This window comes from Cydia fagiglandana, chromosome 11 (assembly GCF_963556715.1).
Source record: "Cydia fagiglandana chromosome 11, ilCydFagi1.1, whole genome shotgun sequence".
NCBI classification, from domain to species: Eukaryota; Metazoa; Arthropoda; class Insecta; order Lepidoptera; family Tortricidae; genus Cydia; species Cydia fagiglandana.
This window is the reverse complement of record NC_085942.1, coordinates 14,374,178-14,393,547: the sequence shown is the minus strand read 5'-3', so window position 1 is coordinate 14,393,547 and position 19,370 is coordinate 14,374,178. Positions and strand designations below refer to the sequence as shown.

The 19,370-nt window shown below is 37.2% G+C and overlaps 1 protein-coding gene across 1 annotated transcript in view; it reads left to right on the top strand.

Annotated features, from left to right (window-relative positions):
• Nucleotides 1-19,120, top strand: part of LOC134669079 (uncharacterized) — a 231,814-nt gene extending 212,694 nt beyond the window's left edge. Inside the window, exons 4-11 of the mRNA XM_063526605.1 lie at nt 7,330-9,184; nt 9,458-11,587; nt 11,703-11,980; nt 12,224-12,430; nt 12,682-12,971; nt 15,438-15,549; nt 16,462-16,725; nt 17,207-19,120. Coding sequence (XP_063382675.1) covers nt 7,330-9,184; nt 9,458-11,587; nt 11,703-11,980; nt 12,224-12,430; nt 12,682-12,971; nt 15,438-15,549; nt 16,462-16,725; nt 17,207-17,338 — 5,268 coding nt within the window. The 3' untranslated portion in view covers nt 17,339-19,120. The remainder of the gene's footprint in view (nt 1-7,329; nt 9,185-9,457; nt 11,588-11,702; nt 11,981-12,223; nt 12,431-12,681; nt 12,972-15,437; nt 15,550-16,461; nt 16,726-17,206) is intronic.
• The last annotated feature ends 250 nt before the right edge of the window (nt 19,121-19,370 follow it).

Below are 19,370 nucleotides of genomic sequence, written 5' to 3'. Positions count from 1 at the left end.
TACGGAAGTTACGGAGTCGTCGGGTGCTCAGGGACGCGAGGTTAAGGCACCAATTCGTAGCGTTCAGTCTGTTAGGTCCGAGTTGGATATATGCACAAAGAAGCTGGGCGTTTTGTCTAGCTACATTAGTGAAATAGTAGGCAAACCAGACAAAGCTTTGTTCAAACGATTAGTGTCTAGGTTATACCATGTACAGAGTAGAGTGAGCCTAATTGTGGAAGTTGAAGACGACGATGGTGTCCGAAAGGATGCGCTGGAGCAGCAATGTCAGGTGTTACTGGAGAAATTAGAGGGACATGATGAGACGTGTGAGGATGAGCATTTAACAGCAAATGATAAGGCTATTTTGCAGCAGTCGTTAGGCGAACTAGGCGTTAGGATAGCAGAGAAGCTGAAGGTTAAAGAGGCTTCTAAGGATTCAGGTGCCGCGGCTCTACCAAAGGATGGTGTCGCCAGATCGAGGTTACTGCGGTCATCGACTATTGATGAGGACTTACCAAAACGGAAGCTGGTACCTTTATATCAATGGGGGCTCAAGTTTTCAGGTACTAATATGAGCATTGATGCGTTTTTAGAGCGCGTGTCTGAGCTTAGGGATGCAAGGAACGCCACAGATCTGGATTTATGGCGTTATGCTATTGACCTCTTTGAGGCGGATGCTTTAATTTGGTATAGGGCAAATAGAGAATTTGTTCACAACTGGGAAGACCTGGTGCTGTTGTTAAAGAGATCATTTCAAAAACCGTTCTATCAGGAAGAATTACTGGCGGAAATAAGGGCGCGGACACAGGGTTGTGACGAGACTGTTGTGATCTATATTTCAATCATGCAGAACATGTTCAATAGGTTACCAAAAAAGTTACCGGAGGGGGAAAAGGTTAGCATCCTATTAAGGAACATCCAGCCATATTATCAGCGGGCAGTGTGTAGGGATGAGTTTACTACAGTGTCGGATCTGAGCAATGTTCTAAGAATTGTTGAAAGAACAAAAATTAATTGTGACAGCTTTGTAGAGCCCAAGAGTTTGAAAAATACTTTAGAACCGGATCTAGCATATAAGGTTAGCAACAAGGAGGGGCAGAGTAAGGAAATCATGGAGATGGAGGAAGTTGCTGAACTACGCAGTAATAAACCAATCGTGAGTAGTAGGAGGTGTTGGAATTGTAGAGAGTCTGGCCATTTATTCCGAGAGTGCAAGATACCGAGACAAAGATTGTTTTGTTTTAGGTGTGGCCGGTTTGGTACAACAACAAAGGAATGTGGATGTAAGGGAAACGCTCCAGGGGAAAGTCAGAAATCAGCCCCATAGACTTTCCCCAACACTGTAGAACTTCAGAGTGGCTGGATTGGTTAGGGGTAATTAAGAGTTATTTTTCGCATACAGATGATAAGTTATGTCCGGTAGTGTTGAATAGAGAAGGTGATAATAGGTCATATGTTAAGATAAGGGTATTGCACAAAGATTTTGTAGGGATGTTGGATAACGGAGCGATGCGTACAGTAATGGATCGAGATTTTGCAAATACACTGACATCGATAGGGTTGAAAAGCTATAAAGTTGCACCGAGGTTGATAACGACAGCTGATAAATCAAGGCATAATGTTTCAGAAATTTTCGACATTCCCATTATATTTGATGACCAATTTAAGGTCATGTCAGTTATGGTAATGCCATTGTTAAGCCAGCCATTGATACTGGGGAAGGATTTCTTTGATGAATTTGGGATAGGGATAAAGTTCAGAGGGAATACAAGTGAGGTATTATGTTTAGATGACATCACAACGGATATGCCTGTCATCATTTCTAGAGAGGATTTAGATAAGGAACAAAAAGGCGAATTGGAACGTGTAATACTAAGAATGAAGACTGAAGTTGGAAATGGATTGGGTCGTACTACGATTTTAAAACACAACATTGACACAGGCGACAATAAGCCAATTCATCAAAAACAATATAATTTTTCACCAGTAATTAAAGCTGAAATCGAAAAGGAATTGGATAAGATGATAGCAGATGATGTTGTTGAACCTTCATATAGCTCATGGTGCTCACCAGTGTTGATAGTAAAGAAGCCCAACGGTGACAATAGGCTATGTCTGGATAGTAGACAACTGAATAGAGTAACAAAACGGGATACTTATCCTTTACCACGGGTAGCTAACATTCTGGATAACTTACGCAATGCCAAATTTTTGAGCACCATTGACCTGAAGTCTGCGTTCTGGCAAATTCCCCTGGATGACACTAGTAAGGAAAAGACAGCTTTTGCGGTAGGGGGGCGGGGATTGTTTCATTTTAAGGTGATGCCGTTTGGATTGGTTAATGCGTCTCAAACGCAGCAGAGGCTGATGGACATCCTATTTCATTCCAACGAAGATAAAGTTTGGGCGTATTTAGATGACATAGTAATTTGTTCCGCGTCATTTGAAGAACATATAGAGCTCATTAAAAAGGTTATAGAAACTCTAAAAAAGGCAAATTTAACGGTAAACGTCGATAAGTGTAAGTTCGCTCGCGCAAGCATGCGGTATTTAGGCTATTTGGTTGACAAGAATGGGCTTAGGACGGACCCTGAAAAAGTGGCTGCCATTATCAACTTTCCTAGACCTCGAAACTTCACGGAATTAAAAAGGTTCATAGGTTTAGCTAGTTGGTACCGAAGGTTCGTGAAAGATTTCGCAGAGGTTGCAGCACCTCTTCATGACCTGACAAAAGGTAAGAGGAAGAAATTGTCATGGACTCAGGAAGCGGAAGTTGCATTTGTTAAACTGAAGACACTGCTTACCTCAGCACCAGTGGTGACCTGTCCAGATTATACCAAACCTTTTCTTATTCAGTGAGATGCATCTAGCAGTGGCATTGGCGCGGTTTTGTGTCAGAAATACGAAGAAGTGGAACGGCCTATTGCATATTTGAGTAGAAAACTAAATGATCGAGAAAAGAGATATTCCACATCTGAGAGGGAACTTTTAAGCATAGTGTTTGCAATCGAAAAATTTAGACATTATATAGATGGAGTACATTTCACAGTCGTTACGGATCACAGTGCGTTACAATGGCTCCATAAAATGAAAGATCCACACGGAAGGTTGGCCAGGTGGGCCATGAAGTTGCAACAGTTCAGTTATGACATAATCCATAGACCGGGTAAGAGCAACATAGTTCCCGATGCATTATCCAGGGGCATGGAAGATAGCGTAGCGGCGGAAATAAATACTGTGGAAATCTTAGAACGGCATAAAGACGATTGGTATAAGTCTAAAGAAAGGGAGGTACAGGACAATGCATTGTCCGAATGGAAAGTTATGGATGGTTTGCTTTACAAAAAGGTAATATTAAAGTCTTTTCCAAATGCCGAGGACGCCTGGAAATTATGTGTGCCAGAACCATTAAGAATCAAGGTATTTACAGAATGCCATGACGACGTAACTGCAGGTCATTTAGGAGTCCGGAAAACGTATTTTAGGATAAAACAAAAGTATTTCTGGCCAAGGCTTCTGAGAGACGTAAAGCAATATGTCGCAAAGTGTGATAGTTGTGCTAAGCATAAAGTTTCACAACAGGGACCATTGGGGTACATGGGAGGACATAGAGAGGTGACACGTCCGTGGCAAATAGTTTCCTTAGATTTGATGGGTCCTTTTCCGAGAAGTAAAGCGGGTAACACTATGTTACTGGTAATGACATGCTGGTTTAGTAAATTTGTACTTCTGTTTCCTTTAAGAACAGGAAAAGCAGAAAAGATATGTGGCATAGTGGAAAACCAGTTTTTGTTATATGGTGCACCAAAGGCAATAATATGTGATAATGGTCGGCAATTTTGTTCACAGCTCTTTAAAGACTTAGCAAATAAGTACAATAGTAAATTGTGGTTTACCCCAAATTATCATCCTCAGGGTAATCCAACTGAAAGGGTTAACAGAGTAATTGGTACCATGATCTCGATTTATGTCAAGCCAGGTAGACACAATATGTGGGATGAAAATTTGCCTCAAATTGGCCATGCTATAAGAACTGCGGCGCACGAAACGACAGGCTATACGCCTTCATACTTATTCCTTGGCAGAGAGACATCCGTCCCTAATGTAAATAGACCGAACTCACTGCAATTGCTACAGAACCCGGATAATGAGTATCCGATAAGTGTCTCAGAGTATTTAAAGGGACTAGATCAGAGGCATGAGATATATACATTGGTTCAACAAAGGTTACGGGCAGCTCATGAGCAAAGTCGAAAGCTCTACGACAAGAAGCGGAATCCATGCAGCTTTAAGGAGGGCGATATGGTGTTGAAGAGGACAAAGCTGCTATCTAGTACACCTAATAAATTCATGGCTAAATTAGCTCCGAAATTTGAAAAGGCGATTATAGTACATAAGCTTTCTGACACGGTGTTTCGTTTGAACAATGTTTACGGCAAGTGCGTAGGCAACTGGCACGTAAAGGATCTTAAGCCGGTAACGCGTAAATAATAATAAAAAAAAAAAAAAATTTTTTTTTTTGTTGAGGAAGGAGGAATATGTGATGTATTATTTTGCAATCAGAGGTCATAAATAATGGTCATTTTATATTTAGACATTATTACTGGAGCAATAGGGTTCAGGTTGCGATGCGCGTGAATGGTTCGCGGCTTCGTACTCTAGTGACGTAGAACCGGCCGATACTAATCCGACAATTTCGCGTGTTATCTCAAAGGCACCGTAGCTCCGTGGTAAACAGAGCGGCTGCTGTACAGAGGGCCGGCGGATCGAATCCCGGTATCGGAAATCTTTTTCTTTATTTTTAAGACATTCTAACTTATTTATATTAACGACAAAATGCAATTGCATCGTCATTCCAGATCATGTTTCGAAGAGATTCATACGTGCGGTTGTTACTTTAAAATCATGTACCCGCCATAGTAACACAAATAAAAATGCAAATTGAAATAGAAATGCAGTTAAAAGTGATATTACCGAAATGTTGTTTTTGTTTCTAACGTTGTGAGCTACCAGAACGACAAGGGGTAAGTCCTAGAATTGTAAGCACAGTGTGAGATGCCCAGTTATGTCCCATGTCGAACATTAGTATTATTTAAGTGCATTATTTGTTTTAGCTTATGGACATGCCCTTTACGGTCTGCTTGACGATAAGGATATAAAGTTAGCTTGATTGTTTACGCTAGCCGACGGCAGGATTAGCAGGGATCCCGAACTTTAAGTTCAAAACCCTCTTGGCGCTCAACAATACTTAGTTTATAGATTAGCTTTAAGTTCCTTTTAGTAACTAGTTTTCTTTCGTATTATAATAATTGTTCTTATTCCGTCTTTTATTGGTGAATCTCGACTTCGACCCGTAACAAATAATTGCTGGAATTGTTGTTATACGTAATTTGGGAATTGTTTTTTAATTATTTCTGTGTTACCCAGAATGAATGTGAAGTCAAAATTAATGTTTCATCGCAACTCGAATTTGCGTACAATCCAATACTTGTACACTAATGGCTCTGTGAGTTGTACACCTCGCCTTTTTGAAAAAAAAAAAACTGAATCGACAGAAATATTCTATATAAATAATCATGGAACCTACTCAATATTCACGATAATCGGTTGCAACCTGCGACCTGTCGACGAGATCATCTGGACATACCTACGACGGAATCGTTGCCTAAACTGAAACGTAGACCTTCGTTTTCGCTTGGTCAACAATAAAATTTCGCGGGTTAACATTTCATTATTCCGGTCCCATATTGGGATACCCTCCACCAATTGAGGGGGGATTTAAATCTTCTCGAGGCAGAGGTGTAGGGTTGGAGCTTGTATAGCTTTATTTGACGTTCATAAGCGCATCGTAATATGCCTACTTAAATAAACTATTTTTATCTTTTATCTTATCTTTTATCAGCCAGATTTTGTACCTGAATGGTAAGAAACAACAATGAAAACGGGAAATGTATACGGTTTTCTCTTTCCTCGATTACGACTGCCAGCGGCAATATTTCTCGATGGAAAAAATACATTGTCTACAGCCAGCCAATCCGATCTTTCGATTGAGCGACCGCCGGATTCAAAAGCGTGTAATCAAACTGCCGTACGTATTGTCGTCCGGTAGGAACCCGGACAAAAGCCCCCGGCCGCCCGTACCGGAGTGAATTAGTGACAAACTATCTACGTACCGGATATACGACATTCACTACCTCCGGTTTAGAGATCACGAATATTTGACTAATAGGGTTTTTGGAGGGAAGGTAAACAATGACTTTTTTATGTAAAAGTTTCCGGTTTAATATTTGAACGAGTACAGTCAATGATACAGAGCTTTTAAAAACTTATTTTACTATAGCTACTTATATCGACTGGAATATGGATTGCAATTACCTTTTTTCCGGTCGATATAAGTCTAGTGAAACTAAACGTAAATCATTCAAAACTGTTATTTTGCTATGTTTTTCTTATTGCCAATTATTTTAGGTAAATGTTTCATTTCCTTTTTTTTTCAATATTACAGAATTATATGTAAGCCCTAAGAGTGCTAGTAACGTCAGTAAACCTAAATAAAATGAAACTAAGATAATAAGAATAAGAATAAATTTCAATTTCCGGTATAGAGGTCTTTGCCGCACTTCCCCAAACTGTGATGCAGTAACTAATCACAGACTGACGACAAGATGAACGTAAACTATTAGTACTAGTATAGAATACGATCAGAAACATGTTTAACCAGATTAAAACTACTGTTGATGTGTCAGATACCCATAAACCAAGATCTGAGAGCTTAGTTACATTACACACCCAGTTGTTCCCAAATATAACCGAACCCGCATAAATCCCCGTCATATAAGGCACTTGATAAATCAATTTTCCTACTGTATTTTCTTAAGCTGAGACATAATTTAATGATATAATAAGTAGGTATCCAACATTTAAGTATTTTTTCCGTTTATTTTTTTGATTGAGACAGGTGAATGGCCTAATTATTATTGTTTATGTTTATTATTCAGTGTTAAAAATATATCTCATCTCAAACAAGTAGGTATATTTCGCTCTAAACAACAACAGACGAGAAAAATATATAGAATTCGAAGGAGTACTTTCCAATTAGTCAAATGAATTGTTGCATGAATAATTCCTCTGTATCCAAGAGTTCCAAAATTTTATTAATAGGGAAAGTTGAAAATGAAAGAATCAGCTTACTTTTACCTACCTGTCTAGACTGTTGTACTCCAAGTAATAAGGACAATTTCAGTAAGAATTTGATATTAAGCTTTGCGTTATTAGTTTCAAGTTTACTGAAGTATCTTGGTTATTAAAACGCGAACGGTATTTAACGAAGTATTTTATCTTTTCCAGATATATGATACACCGGAGAGCACGAAGACGAAGAAATGGTCATCAAAATTGAAACTGAATACTTCAGGGAGTGTAAAATCATCAGAAAGATCACCGGAAAGCCCATATATGTATGGAACGATCAGCGGACCCAGTGGGTCGTCTTTATCCAAGTCCATGAAGTACGCTGAAACATGGTTGTACGGGTCCGTGAGGACTCAAACCCCACCGATGAGACCCAGCGTGTTCTCAGCGTATCCGGAAGTACCTGGCCCTGTTCTAATAAGTACTCCTCAAAAACCCACACCTCACAATTACGCTGTAATACTATGTTCCTGTCCTGAGTACCTTAATGGTACAAAGAAAACCAGCTCTACCAAAGTCAGTATATGTAAGAAATGCAAGGGATCTCGTTTACCTTTAACAATAGCCGAAAGCCCGCGGATGTTAGTGGGAGGCACAGTCAGGGGACATCAAGTGAATAGAGATGCTGGTTTACTTAGAGCTGGGACGGTCAGGGTTCAGGGATCCAAGGCGAGACCTTCTATACTTAAATCGAATGGAGATAACGATCCTTACGATTTGATGAGACGAAGTCGGTTAGCACCTCCACATGAAGCTCGTATTGGTAGTCAATTCTCAACGACTCGTTCACGGGCTAAAAGTATCAGCCCATGTAGAGGAAAAAATAGGAAACCGAGTCCAGAATCGCAACGTAAAATTAGAAGTAAATCTGTTAGTAGAGTCAATGAAGTCTGGGTTGACGAAGATAATAATGCGAACGTCAACGATTCTAAGAAGTCTATTTTATCATGTGACATTAACCCATATGATCTGGTTAAGTCAAGTGGTCATTCAAAATCATTAGTCGAAATAGAATTTGATGATGATTATGCTGATATGTTTCAAGATGCTCTGAAAGTAGGTAACTCTAGACCACTGAGTAAATCCAAGTCAGATACTAATGTAAAAGCTATTGGTGGCCAACGAATTCGCATATCAGATGAATCTAAGACTTATGCTATACAAGATGCAACTTCTTACGACTCCTTAAACTGTGATCTCAAAAATTTTGAAATGAAAACGCAGGAAATAACTTCCTTACTACCAAATATTATTAAAACTGAGAGCAACAAATCGTTGCCTGTAAATAAACCCGCAAATAAAAAGACTATTAACTTATCTCCAGCAAATCGTACAAAACAGAAAAGTGTTTCTCCAAAACGACCACCGCGAAGAGTACGAAATGCAAGAACTGACGATGATAGTGAAAGTGACAACCAACGTCTACCAGAACGTAATTATGTTAGAAAAGTACCCTCAGATAACTTGCGAAATCAAAAATATAAAACAAATAACTCTGAAAATATAAAGTCTATACTAAAAAAACCAAGAAATTACGATTTATATATAGCAAATCCAAAATCAGAAACATCCGATGAATCGTCTGAAAAAAAACGAAGCAATGCATCACAGTTCTATCTTCCAAAGCCAAAGGAGAAAGGCTTTACTACGACACAAAACATGTTACAGCGAAAACGTGTCCAATTTTTGGTAGAAAATGAAGAAACTAAAGTTATCTACACAGCAGAATTCAATCTTCAAGAAAATACGGTCAGAGGAATACCTGGAGATATACCAGTAGAAGTGGATGACGACATCGTAGCAGAAGGTGATATTGTCAGTCACAGTTTGACAGAGGTTGACATTGAATTGGCTAAATTAATCACACAGAGTACAGGAAATGATCCAAGCCTTTATGAAGACGTACAAGTGAATAACAATTATGGAGTTATTGCGGATGATACTATGAGTCCCGTTGAAACCAATGTCTTTTCAAATAATGCAACGAACTCCACAGAAGAAAATGTTGAAGGTTTGTATATTTTATTGAGATAAAATAATCGTAGTTTATAGTTGCATGATAAAACAGAAACATTTTAGTTGCGTAGTATATAATTTTGTATTACTTTTATTATTGTTAGTGTATTATAGGCACTATAGATAGCTACACTAGCGTTTTTCATAAATACCCTACAAACCTCAATTACCTATTAATCGTTTATCTTTATTTGTGATTATGAATTTTGTATTGGTAATCAAAGAATACAACAAAAATTAACTAAACTGTATTTTGTGGTTTTTGCAGATAACGAAGTACCAAAAGTACCTGTTCTACGTCGCTCAGAATCAGAAAGACTAACTTCGATTATGTCAGTTGCACCTCCTAAATTTCTGGATACTATGGCGTTGCGTCCCAAATCGAAACATGGACATACAAGTCAAGTCTTTTTAGGATCTCTCAATGAATACGAGCATAACAAAGAGAATAATTTACGTAATGATTCGCCGCATATTAACAATTCTCAATTGGTTGAAAATAATGTATCTCAAAATAATGAAGATTCAGGAAATCTAAGTGATAATAGTGACATAACCCAAAAAATTCTAAATAATTTGCGACGAGGTATATCAGAATCTCCTGAGCCGCCTCCTAGGCTCAAAGTAAAGGACCGTAAATTAAAGAAAAATAACTACGTAAAAACTCGATTCGTTAGGAATAATTCTACAAGTTCGACGAGTGACGAATGGTCTGACACGAATGATAATGAACAAAGAACTGTTTTACGAGTAAAACAATTTGATTCAGATGAAGGCGAAGAACCCAATACTTCAATGAAAACAACAGAAAATGAGCCTAGAAAAACATCTATTCAGATAAGCGGTAATGAATGCTATTCAACAATGAATGTCAGTAGCGATACGCCTATATATCTTTCTTCAGTCGTGGTTAATGACGATTCAGGAAACACGTGTGATACTTACCAGACTGGAACCACAGTTACGATTAGTGTTGGTACTCCTCAAAAAGAAATAAAGAAATCTAAAAGTCAGATCTATATAGGAACTTCCTTGTCTAACCGTAGAGAAAAGAAAGAGGATTCAAATACATACGAAGAGTATTACAATGACAATCAATCAATCAATTCTAATAATACAACTAATTCATTTAACGACCTCAGTACATCTGATATGTCCACAATACTAAATGATCCTGTACAGGCTGTCAAATTAAACCTTGTTCCACACGTTTGTGGCAAAAATAATAATTTATTGAATAACAGTGTTGAATCTAATGATCAATCTACGGATGAAAAACAGTCACAAAATGGGAATTTTGTTAGTAAACTCTTTGATGATCCATTCTTTGGCCATTTAGCAGAAGGTCTCGACTCAGGTTTAGTAAAAAAATTAATAGAAAATTCGCTTATTAAACTTCAAGAGACTAAACACCAGGATGGACCAGAAACACAAGAAATCACTATTGGGGAATTGATTGAAAGCTCTTTAAAGAATCTCAAAGAAGAAATTAATAAAAGAGAAGAGACGAAAATGAATAATAATGTCAACGAACAAAATAGCGCCAGAGATGACGAGTCGGACAAGAAAGCAGCCGACACGTCAGCTTGTCTAGAAAACGACGACAACGGCTGCTCTGCTCCCTATGAAAGTATGGAGTATGAAAGCGGTGCTATGGGAGTATTTTCAGACCTTGAACCTATGTCAGACTGTTATAATGCGTCCGCGAGCGAACTTTCTACTGAAGATGACACCACTTCAACACGATCTAAATTTTATCAAATGTTAGTTGATGCTGCGCTGTGCGATATTGAGATAGCAAGCAACACTGATGATGATCATCACTATGAATCAATCCGTCTTAACAGTGATCCCATTTATGAAGAAATTGGTGATATGCCACCCCCGTTACCAGTTAATCCTCCTCCAACATCGTTATCAATATTAGATGAAGAGAAACGATGTGGTTCGCGGTCTATTTTTGAAGGAGCATCAAAATATGATATTTTATCCTATTTGGTTGATGCTAAAGAAAGAGGTATTGATGACGAAGATACGTATATTACCAGTTTCGGCACTGAAAACGATTCACTGAATCAATCCAAAGACAAAATAATAACTTCAGAAATAAATGCGCATCTAAGCAGTAATACAAGCCATCTATCAAACGCATCTGATTCGAGTGAAGACAATTCATTAATTATTAATCATGACAGTATTGAAAAAACTCTTGTTTGTAAGAAAACATCCGCTGAAATCGAAAGAAACGATTCTGGTGTTGGTTCAGAAACAAGCAAGTCATCTAGAAGTCGACTACAGGGGAAAATATCACCATGTAATACATTGACGGATAAAGACACTCCAATACATCTCTGTGAAGATTGTGATACTACGGTTGAATCGCAAGTTACAGAACAAGGTTTGTATGGCTCAAAAAATAATAGATGTACCGAAACAATTGTCGTGTGATGGTATTTTGGTGAAGTTTGGTTTGGTGACTGAGTGAATTATAAAATTAATAACGTTTTTTTCAGGTTCTTTATATGCTCCACTAGTATGCCGAAAATGCGCGAAGAAACGGGCAGAGAGAAAAGAAATCATAACGGAAATTGTAGAGACTGAGGAAAAGTATGGGCGAGATTTGCAAATTATTCTTGAGGAGTTTTACAAACCCATGTTGGTCGCGGGCTTACTTAATCAAGAACAATTAAGTGCAATTTTCCTTAATGTTGAAGAACTTATTGAAAATAATCAAGTGTTGTCTGAAAAATTAAGAGACGCCCTTGAAATTGCGGTTGACCAAGGCGATGAGGTACGTTTTTTTTTTATTAATTCCGTGTTATCGAGTTTAATTCTTTATTCATCTTATTTAAACCGAATTACATTTAAAAATAAAACGGTTTAAATAGCGTATTACTGACACAACTAGTGCGATATGTTTCGAATTCATCGGGCATTTATCTTCAATGTATGATTTTAATTGTTTTATTATTGTAGTATTCTGACATAGGTATCATAATAATTTAAATGTAATGAATTGCATTTTGTATTTCAGGACTTATTGACAGTCAACGTGGGGAAGATACTTCTTGAGTGTTCTGGCATGCTGACGGCATTCCAGTCATACTGTGTGAAACAAGCGGGCGCTGCGCTTCTATTAGCGGGCCTTGAAAAAGATAAAGAACTTCTTCGGATATTTTTGCGAGTCTCTCAAATGGAAAACACTGTTTTGAGGAGGATGAACTTGAACTCATTCTTGATGGTACTGACCTTGTTATTTCATTATAATAGTTGCATAGCTCTCTGCATGTAACCTGGACAAGTTCTACCTTCTACGAATTAACTGCCTCGAGTTGCTCTTTCCCTGTTATGATTGTATTAGATGTTTCCTTCTTTGCAGTTATTAATGGAAGCATCATGTCGTGTATGTAAAATGTTTAAAAGTTATCTGCAATTTTCTATCGTTATCTTCTTTTATTTTTAGTTTATTTAAACCCTTGTGTCATGTTTCAGGTACCTGTACAACGTGTAACAAAATATCCGCTCCTGCTATCCCGGCTTCATCGATCAACGGCCGCTTGCGCTGCAGAAAGGGATGACGTGCGCAGCGCTCAGCGATGTGTCGAATCCAGACTGGAGGAGATGAACGCAGCAGCGGCAGCGGCGGCGGCTGCAGCTAGAGATGTCCCCTTGTGGAGAAGACTTGCCGCGGCCAGAAGGACCGCACACGATCTCCACGTCGCCGATATCAGGCTAAGAAAGATGGCCGTTGACGTGCTTGACTGGAATCACGATGATGCAAGGTATCTATTCAAATTTTTTACATTTAAAGGTGTTATTGGCGTCCCGAAAACAATACAAAAATCTATTTCGAAACATAAATAAAATGCAAGGACTTATTTATGCTTTACAGCCGAAATACAGACCGCCCACCCCGCACAGCAACCGTAAGCGACATTTGAAAACTCGTTCATTGTTTACAGTATTCTAGCGCAATAAACTCCAAGTTCAAACTGGTATCCATTAGATTTGTATTGTGTTTTTTATTCCCGAATATGCCTCCAGTCCCCAATACAAAACACAATTTAATTTCGTTTGAAGTCGACAAAATGACAAAACAAAAGATTTCAATTTATAAAACCAAATAGAAGGAACTAAAACTATTATCCGGCCGAGATTAAAGTCTTCAATCTAATTCCGATTTAATTAAAAAATAAACATTGCCCTTCGGGCCATTCGCGATAATTTCGGCAAATTGTAGTCCTTGCACATTCTCGTGCTATTGGCGGATGGGACAAATGACCCCATTACTGGAACATTGCGGCCCGCAGGTTTATCTACGGGTTAAGTGATAAATGTCATGCGGGAGCAGAGTTTTTAACCCCTCTTCATTTTATGGGTCGTGATTTTTAATGGTGTCTCTGATGTTCTTTATTTAGAATGCAGTAATGTTTTTATTTTTATTTTAAGTTTGCACAATTAAATCGATTAAGCTTAGTTAAGTTTTATTTACTTAAATTAATTAATTTCTGGCGGTTTAGTGGCGAAACTGCTCTGAAATTGTGACGCCCTGTACGGAACCACACGTAACTGTACAATTATTTTTGTTGAGCACATACTTTAAACAAATCTCTGAAACCTGTGTATCTACACGGTGTAGGTATGTTGCATTTACCTTCGTCTCTAAAAGGAAAATTTAAATTTTCGTACAAATATATCTTCCGCTATTTCTTATTGCTTGCATCGTAAAGCTGATAGTCGTCGCTTTAGTGGCAGTAACAGAGGCAAGTGCTATTCCCGCGGGCTCTTTATTGCTGGAGAGCTTCAGAAATACAAGTAATTATACGTGTAAAAAGGAAATAACGTTTGATGCCGTAATTCGGGACAATTCCGATGCTTAAAAATATATCGCACATAAAAATGTCGTTAAGTGAAGAGAGAATGGCCTAACTACATCGATCGGCGCGAGACTTACTATAGTATGCTTTTATTACTGAAATGAATTATACTACCCTATTTGATGATAGGTAGAACAAAGCTTAATAACATATAAAACTATTTCTAATGTGGTTATTTATTACTAACTTCTGCCTGCGACTTCGTCTGCGTGGATACTGATAAAAACCATCCTGTCCTAAGAGGTAGCAGCCAGACGACAGACAGACAGAGTTTCTTTCACAATTTTATATTAATTATAAGTGATTGAATGAGTTTTGGGTGCTTTTAATATATATTTTTTCGAATAAATTCTAAGCCCTCGTCTGTTTGCAGAGCGTCTAAAATTGCTTTCATAATATGAGTACTGAGTAGAGTAGACAGAACGGCGAGGTAGGTAATTATTATGTCGGTTGCAATATGCTACGCTGCAGGAGCTCTGCCATGCACGAATTTAATGAAGTTTCATTTAATGGAACTTGTCTACGTAATTTCCTTCCATTCCGAAGTAATTGTATTGTGTTCACAAAGGGTTATTGTATTTTCTTAATTGCGACGTGTTAAATTCGATTGAATGTGTGATAATATCATAGGAAGATGACGCTTTGCAAGTTGCCAGACTGTATAAAATACTAGTTTGCGTGTAAAGTATAGCATCGTGATATACTTTGTTTCATGCCCACCCTCGGATGGCATTCATAATTATGCAATAACTTTTTAATATTACTCAATCAGTGCCCGAAACAAAATTTTAAATAAAAAAATATTTAAGATTGAGATGAACGCCACAGAGTGATCAGCCAGTAAAATATCCACTTATTGATTGGTGCTCCAGAAGAAACGCACGTATCAATGAGAGAACGTGCTCAAACCACTTTGATTAAGGCACTGGTCCCACCGCGAGCTAGTAAGCTATGAGCTATCGGCTATAAACACGAACAAAAGATAAGCACTCCCGTGTAAATAAAAGAGACACGGCGATATTTATAGTTACTCGCCCAGCGGTGAGCTATAAATCTTTTGTTCGTGTTTATAGCCCATAGCTCATAGCTTACTAGCTCGCGTTGGGACCAGTGCCTAAAGCCCCAAAAACGTTCATTAACGTTGAAACATCTCGGATAAAATAGTACGGAATTTCCAGCCTTCATCATGACGAAGGTGGTACTCGTATCGACAATGAAAACATTACCAATCAATAATACCTACCACCCCTAATAGCATTAAGCGGCTCCCATCTAATTCTGTTAGCCTATGATTAAAACAATTCGCGTCGCCGTTATTTTTACCATCTACAACTGTTAATCAATAACCGACTTTATTCTGTACGTTTTTAGGTTCGCAATGGAAGGGAAGCTGCTGTTCACCCAGCCGAATGACAACAACTGGCGGAAAGGACGCACAATCAAGCTGACGCCCATCAACGCCCTTTTGGTAACTAACGGAAAGGTGATTTTCTTTTTTCTGTTACAGTATTTTTAGAGGCAGATATATTTTATACTTCGATGCATATGTTGATGTAGAGCGTAAGGGCAATTCAGGGGTCGGCAAACTTTTAAGAAGAGCCAACCGCAGTTAGAAATCACTAGTTTTCCTTGGTCTGGGAACTCCCAAGTCACCAAGTGTTAATATTTTGGGTGACTTGAAGAGCCGCAATTGTACCTCAAAAGAGCCGCATGCGATTCGCGAGTCGCGGTTTGCCGACCCCTGGATAGTGGAAAACCCCGTCTCTAAATAATATTTACAAAAAACCAAGCTATTTAGTTTTCCTACATACATATGTAAAATATTAAAGTAACTAATAGGCCCCGTGCATGAAATATATAGTCCGTTTTTTTAGCATTAGAAAGAACTTCGCAGAAGTAAGCTTGTTGTTCCAAATCCGGCACTTTTAGCGGTAATAATTTGAAGTAAATTATTTGTATTGACCATGCTACATTAGATAATTCAATAATTATTAACAATTCAAGAGCTTGATAAAAGCTGCACGCTTGCTTCTGTGGAGTTCTTTCTAATGCTAAAAAAAACGAACTATAGGGGGCAGCCGTCAGATTTTTGGCGCGTGGCGTAAATATGTCGTTTATGCTTCCGATGTACCTATCCCACAAGATGGCAGAATAATCTACTATGCACAATGAAACGTACCGACGAGAACGGTAGATGGTAGCATTTGCTTTGGCAATGTACATGTGCACATATGTTTTGGATTCAGGCCACAATATGGCAGACCCTCCAACGCGCATGGTCCCTACTCCCTATAATGTATACGTATAGTAAATGTAACAAAAAAATCCTCCTAATTCTTGTCTTTCTTTTAAAATGCCACTTTTCCTTAAAACTTTGACTTAAATTACGTTCCAGCCAACGATTACGCACAAAACGAACGAGATCCGTGAAACCAGAGAAGCGAGAGATCGCGAAGCGAGAGAAAGAGATGGCGATGCTCTATTCGCACGAAGTGGAGTGAGAGAGGCTGCTCTTCTCCTAGTGAGAGAGAAGGCGGGAAGATACACGCTGCAGAGAGAACCGCTTTTCTTGGATAGGTGCGTGGTGGCCGCGGATCATGAGCCCGAACATTTCTTCGAAGTTCACGAGATTACCACTAAGGATTCGTATATTTTCAAGGTGAGTTTTGAAATTCGAACATTCGACTTGCCTGACAAAAAGACGTATCTTTAAGAAACAGCGCCATCTATTGATATCCTTGGGACATATATAATTAGTTAAAAATAGAGTTGAAAGTTGAGTATAGGAGTACATCTTAGAGATAAATAGAGTAGGTACCTAATGATTTACTATTTGCTGAAGTTCTTATACTTACCACTTTTTACTATCAATAATATTATAATTTACATGTATTTTTTTTCCTAAATGATAATGTTTATTTTTCTCATGTTTTTACCATGGAAAACGTAATTTTAATTCAAGCTAGCCCTACTCATATGTCTTTACTTCAGGTCATTTTTGTATGACCCGGTTTAGTTTGATAAGTCATTCTAATTAATAAGTTTTCTGCCCAAAAACCTCACGGTGTACCTATGTACTTATAAGCTATGCATAATACTCATAATACCTATGTATTTACCCATTAATTCTATGTTTACAGGCAGAAGAAAGCTCGCGCACGCGCACTTGGTACCGGCAGTTGCAGTATCACGCGCAAGGCGCAGGCGCGTGGCGCAAGCGCCGCAACGCGTTAGCCAACATCATGATCAACCCGATGCTTACTAGAAATTAACTCGAGCGATGTTCACTTTACTTAAAATACTTGTACAACTTACTGTAGTTCGTTTTTTAGCATTAGAAAAAAGGTAGACGATCTTGACTTGTCTAATTATTGAAAAACACTTTTGAAAAATAAGTCACGGCAAATATGTAACAATTATAAATCATATACGATTATTTATTTACATTATTTTGCTTTCATATTATAAGTAATACCAAGTAATACCTAGTGACTGATTTTTTTTAAAAAGCGTTTATCAAATAAAAGATACGTCAAGATTGCGTAGTTTTGTTATAATCTTATAATGCTAAAAAACGAATTAGGGTTTCATAGAATCCAACTAGAATTAAACACACACATTTCGTGAATCACACAGCAATTATTAATGCATTATTTTATTTTAGTTTTGCCCAAATAACAACGCTGTTTTTCAAATAATTCAAAAGTCTGGTGTAGGTATAGCAATTTTAAACTCAAATGGCACGTTCGCATGAATGTAGATTTTACTCGTAATAGGCATGTACTTATAATTTAGGCATTGGTTAACCAACCAATACCTAAATAACCAATACCTAAATTATATGCACATACCTATTAAGAGTAAAATCTACATTCATGCTAACGTATGAATTCGACAATGATTTCACAGAAACTGTTGGAAGACAGTAAAAGAAACAAAATAATTTTGGTTTTAACGAAAACATTTAATAATTAATACATGGTCTATTTACTGTGAAAATAAATTCTCGTTTCCCTCTTGTATATTAATCAGACACATATGAAAACATAGTTGAAATAAAATATTCGAAAATTCGAAGTATTTTAAGTAAAATGGAAGCTTGTTTTAAAATTCGAGGTAGAGGATTTCCCATATGAAAATTCCTTTAAACTGAAATTCTCGCCTCAAAATAGTTCTAGTTTAAAAATACATCAATAGATTGCTACATGCATTTACATTGCATTTTGATGCGTGTATGCTCTAACTACGGTAAATTTGTCTGTGGCATAAAATATAAAATAGTGAGTGGTTATTTCTAATAAAGTTTTTTTAAACATACTTATCACATACTTAAATCATCGGTTTTTGCCATTCGAAAAAATGCATTTCATGGTTGCTTTTGTTTTTAAATATACGTAGATACTTAGAGAAAATAAAATTATTGTTTGGATCGAAAGGTTACGAGTATAAGATTACACATTCCTATAATATTTCATAATATTTATGTATCGTTTAGTTCACAAAATAATTATTGTTATTTGTAAATAATGCTACTATCATTTGCCAATAGTTTTAATGTTAGCTTTACACCAAAATATAGTTGTTGAAGCCATGTACCCTATATTTAAAAAGTAGTTATAATTGTATAAAAATTAACTAATATTTTCGGGTTGTTTCATAACATTTCAGGCTTACCTTATTTAGTTGAAATGAATCTAAAACACATAAAGAATTGAGACCGAGTATTGTTATTGTACATAATAAACTTAATAGCTGTGATATCCTTTTCTGTAATCAAAAAATAAGTTGATTAATGCTTGTATTTGTGGCTTCTTACGTAATTATTCCTAAATCCTTTGAATAAAATTACATAATAACTACTTAACTAGTCTTAAGAAACGTGTGTAATACATAGGTACCTATTTAAGTTAAGATAAAGTTTATAAAATGGTATATATTTATTGTATGTGTTAAAATTAAGAGTTTTCAATTTTTTCAGTATCATATTATAATTATGTAGAAATTAAACCATCATATCGCCTTTGGAATATATTATATTTTGTTACATTAAGTTAGTAGTGCAAACACGAAATAAAAGATCAAAAATATAATATTTGTTTCAATTTTACAACATGTAAAAAACATCGGAGCTATAGAAATTTTGATATACGCGAAAAACCGATTTTCATGACATTTGACCTTGAATAACTTCTGACGCGCACACGATATATGCTGCATATACAGGGTGATTTCTGGGTCGTGATCCAGAACCACTTTTTCTGACTCTGTAAATGATCCACATTATCATATGGTAGTATTTGATTA